The sequence below is a fragment of the Panicum virgatum genome, chromosome 1N (assembly GCF_016808335.1).
Source record: "Panicum virgatum strain AP13 chromosome 1N, P.virgatum_v5, whole genome shotgun sequence".
In the NCBI taxonomy this organism is placed as follows: domain Eukaryota; kingdom Viridiplantae; phylum Streptophyta; class Magnoliopsida; order Poales; family Poaceae; genus Panicum; species Panicum virgatum.
In genome coordinates this window covers 59,931,180-59,935,611 of record NC_053145.1, presented here as the reverse complement: position 1 = coordinate 59,935,611, position 4,432 = coordinate 59,931,180, and the positions used below count along the sequence as shown (strand labels likewise).

Here is a 4,432-nt window from a genome sequence, read left to right as displayed (position 1 = left end):
GGCTTAAAAGATTTGTCTCGTCATCTACAGTTGAGCTACGTAATTAGTTATTTTTTCAACTACATTTAATGCTCCATACAGGTGTTCGAAGATTCGATGTGACGGATACTTTAGGAAAAATTTTGAGAACTAAACAAGGCCCGTCATAATATTTGCTTACGAAATCATTCGTGGGAGTTTATCAAAAGAACGGACACAGATGCACAAGTACACCAAGTTTCAAGAAAACCGTTCATGTGTGGTGGTTTCGTGCAGAAGATCAATCATCCAAGGTTGTGCCATGCTTTTCGAAAAGAAAGGTTGAGAAACAACATTGGAACCAGGAGCTGCTGTCAACAAACAATTATTGACACTATGGACAAATTGGTTTCCTTTTCCCTGATCACAATTGAAGCAGCTAAGCTCCAGTTTGGGGTGAAACAGAGGACCATTCACCCAGACAACATCTGAAGGTAACAAGGGACACGAAACATTCTTTCATCTTCCAGGCACAGCCCACCACTGTCCACTAGTGGTGCTAGGATGACCAACCTTTTTTGTAAAGCATTTGAAACAAGTAGAGGAGTAAATCCCAGAATCTAGAGGAAACCTTCAGTGCCTTGGCCGGCACTAACTTCCCTGTATAATTCCAGTGCCTCGTTCATGACATGAGCTCGAGAGAGAAGCTCCGCTCTCTTCTTACTCGAAGGATGAGTTGAGAGATAATTGTTCAGTGCTGAATCTCCTCCTATCTTTCCTAGTTTCTCATAGACTGATGGGGCTACTCGTGGATCATAACCAGCAGCACCAAGTAGCAGGAGTCCAATGTGGTCAGCCTCTATCTCCATCCTACAAGAACATGAGTAACAAACAAGATCAGAAGAGTTTCTAACAAGCAACAAGGTAGATCAATGGACAGCAGACAAACTCAGGACTTGACTCTTCTAGTGGAACTTGGTTAACCGCCTTAGGGGCCAGTTATTTCTAAATGACACAAATTACTAAGGCTTCTACTGAAGATTGGATAACAGACAGGACTTGCTACTGCAAGTCACATGGTAAAGGTGGAAGGCAGCTAATTACACTATCCATATAAATAATTGGTGAAGTAGCTTCCTAGCAATGAAGAAGCATTGTTTCAATAGACCTCACTAAACATATCAGCAGTTCAGTACTCAAAATGATTTCAGTTGTACTGAGGTAAGCAAACTATGTAAGAAACTGACTGCAAAGTAACCAAACGGGAAAAAAAGAAAAAGCAATTGTCCTTTGACTAAGTTCCATAATGTATGGTGAAGCAAAGCATTTAAAATTTACTTCTGCAACCTCATTTTACTAAGGATGGAGAGCTCAAAATCTTTTACTAGCAAATGGTATGTTGTGGCTCCTCTCACAACGATTCCAATTCAACGATGCTCAAAGTGGAACATGATGAACTTGGCATGGTCACTGATCGTAACCTTAAGTAAACAGGGCCAACTTATTGCTGTTATTAGTAAATGCCATGCATCTCAATTCACAACTATAGACTTATTCCATCTTAGGAAGTGATGGTATGGTAGTGCAACTGGTCAGGGTGAAAGGTGTGGTTATGCATCCCAACCACCCAGGTTCAGATCCTCTTCACTTGAATTTTGGTGCCTATTTCTTCTTATCTTAATTAAGAAAACACCTAGGTTGGATCTTGACTAGTGCCATTTTCAAATGGACAATTTTCGCATCCTTCAAAAATTTCTAGTGTTGAACCATAAGAGAAGATTTATGGACAATTCACCTGTCACACTGCATATTATAAAGACCTATCACATATGTGATAAAGGCCTAGTGGTTATGCCAAAGTATATCATTGTAGACAGTTTTGTAAGGATGGAAGCAATAACATGCCAAAGCAAGAAACTGAGTACTGGCAAGCGTACTGAAACTACTTTCCAAAATAAAAAAGGATGTGTGAAAACACAATACGGAGTATCCATAAAAAGAAGTGTGAAACTGAGAGATGGACCTCTCTCCAACATCCTGCTTGGGGCAATAATTAGCAGTCATGAACTCATTTGTAAGTGTCAAGCACAAGGAGTTATACTAATAACAAGACTGATAGTTCTTAGAAACAAAAACAGTATGTGTATCTAGGACCAGGAAAAAATGCATCCACAAAAATTTTATGTGCTATATGCTCTCTGCCTATCCAAAAAAGGCCATGGCCTGACAAACCAAGGTTAAAATTTACACTATTCTTGAAAATTTAAAACATCGGCCATGTCAAGTGGTAACTAAGACTAATCTGACTACTGTATCTACACAGCTGATGCCAGTAACAATAACAGGACTTGGTGAAGTTTCTAATAAATTTGCCAAGATGCTAATTGACCAGTGACACAATCAACTGACAGAATAAGATGGCCACAACTAGTTTTGTGTGTCTACTCTTAAGGAGATTAGACCCAAAGGCCACATATTGAGATCTACTTATAAAGCTCAATTTTGTGTTTTACTGGCTCTTAGCAGACTGTGTCTGTGAGTACCGCATCTAGTAACAGATGCAAGCTTCTGCAGAATGTGCATCACAATGAGCAAGATGAAACGCAGAAGGCATACCTCCGTGAGAAGGGCAGCCTAAGAAGTAATGTTGACATTGTATTTATCAGGTCTGGCATGTAGATAAACTGCAGGACGATAATCTGCAGGATTGCCACCCACATGTTCTTTGTGATTTGCTCTGCAGAGTGCCTTGCAATAGCGTGCCCAACCTACAAAAATGGCCTGCAACATTAGTTCCAATCCTCTGCGTCTCTATGATCGTCCAAAATCACAATGAGTCTGTGATCCAATAATCATACCTCATGTCCAAGCACAGTGGCAACCTCAGCATCCGCCCTGAATTTGTCCAGCAACCCAGTGAAGACTAAAATCTTGCCACCAGGCAGGCACATTGCATTGACGATGTCATCTCTGACAACAATCACCTCCCAATTGAGCCCGTCAAGATGACCCGTCTGCTGCTGCGCCCCCTTCGCCTTACCACGGCTCCGGCTCTCAGTGACCCACCTGTCATCCAGAACCTCGTCGTCTCGCTGGACTGCATCAGCCGCCGTCGCGTTCTTGCGAGGGGACCCACCAAGCATCGCGGCAGTAGCGTCGGCGTCGCGGTTCCTGATGGTGTGGTCGTCGGAGATGCCGCCATACCCATAAGAGGCGTCCTCTCCGTACGAGGCGTCGTATCGCTGGTGACCGGCAAGCCCACGGTGCACGGCGCGGACGATCTCCGAGGCGATGAGGCGGACGCGGATGCTGTCGGGGTGGAGCGGGGGCAAGATCTTGGGCCCGAACTGCTTCTTGAGTTCCGCGAACTGGGTCTCGCCGAGCTGGCGCTCGAGCTTGGGCGAGAGGATGATGAAATGGGAGCGGTTGGTGTAGGGCACGGCCTCGAGGTGGCCGAAGTAGACGGCGACCGCCCCGCCCCCGGTGATCAAGACCCCTGCGGTGAGCTTCCGATGGTCGTGGTACCACCGGGACCCGCCGCGGCGGCGGGTGAAGTGGATGACCTCCTCCCTCGGCCGGGAGGTGCAGTAGTGCCTAGGGCCGGGCAACTGCGGCAGCGGCGGTGGGGAGACGGCGGGCTTGTTGCGGAGGATGCGGGAGGCGTAGAAAGAGTAGTACCGGGATGCCGGCGACTGCGGCGCCGGCGGCGCGGCTACGTGGGGCCTGTGGCGGAGGAGCCGCGAGAGGACGGAGCGCGAGTTCTTCAAGCAGTTCATGCTGCGTAATTTCCCCCTTCTTTTTTGGGGATTTTTCGGGGTGGCGTTCGATTGCTACGGCCTACTACGGGGGATTTGGAATTTGTTGACGCAAATCTTGGTCAACACACGAACGCACTAGATCGTGTGGCGCGAGAAAGAGCTCGATGCAGCTCTCTCTGCGTGGAGCGGTTAGACCGATCAGACCGGTCGCCGGTGAGAATCGGCGACGGCCGACGAACGCGAACCCGGGAGGGACCCCGTCAGGGTAGGCGCACGTAGGGTTGTTCTAGGATCGGCAGGCCACCTAGAACGTCTTCAAACGTCGCGGAGACGAAAGAAGAACAGCAGATGGGGTTGGAAAAACTAGGGTTTGGAGAAGAAGATAAAAAATAGAATTTGTATTGATTTTGTTCGATTGTCTTCTAATCGGCCGTGACCCATTATATTTATAGGGTGGGGTGGACTTATCCCGCAAGAAATCCTGTTTACAGATCTAAATCTATAAAAATCTCTAGTTGTACTCGGACTCTACCTGGACCGGTCAGACCGGTCAGACCTACCGGTCAGACCGGTCGGCCCCTGCCGGACAGGCCACAACGCCTTGACCGGTCAGACCGCTCGGTCATACTGGTCAGACCGGTTGGTGTCAATTTTGGCTGTCAACATATGCCCCCTGTTTTTTGGTAAAACTTGCTTACCAAAAAAACATTCTTCTG

General features: G+C 47.0%; 1 protein-coding gene across 1 annotated transcript; it reads right to left on the bottom strand.

The window, feature by feature from the left end:
- Window positions 1-263: 263 nt before the first annotated feature.
- Window positions 264-3,805, bottom strand: LOC120657159 (mitochondrial metalloendopeptidase OMA1-like). Its single transcript, XM_039935420.1, has 3 exons — window positions 2,817-3,805; window positions 2,575-2,726; window positions 264-828 (listed from the first exon to the last, which is right to left on the bottom strand). The coding sequence occupies exons 1-3, from the start codon at window positions 3,732-3,734 to the stop codon at window positions 579-581; spliced, it is 1,320 nt and encodes a 439-aa protein (XP_039791354.1). The 5' UTR covers window positions 3,735-3,805; the 3' UTR covers window positions 264-578.
- Window positions 3,806-4,432: the final 627 nt, after the last annotated feature.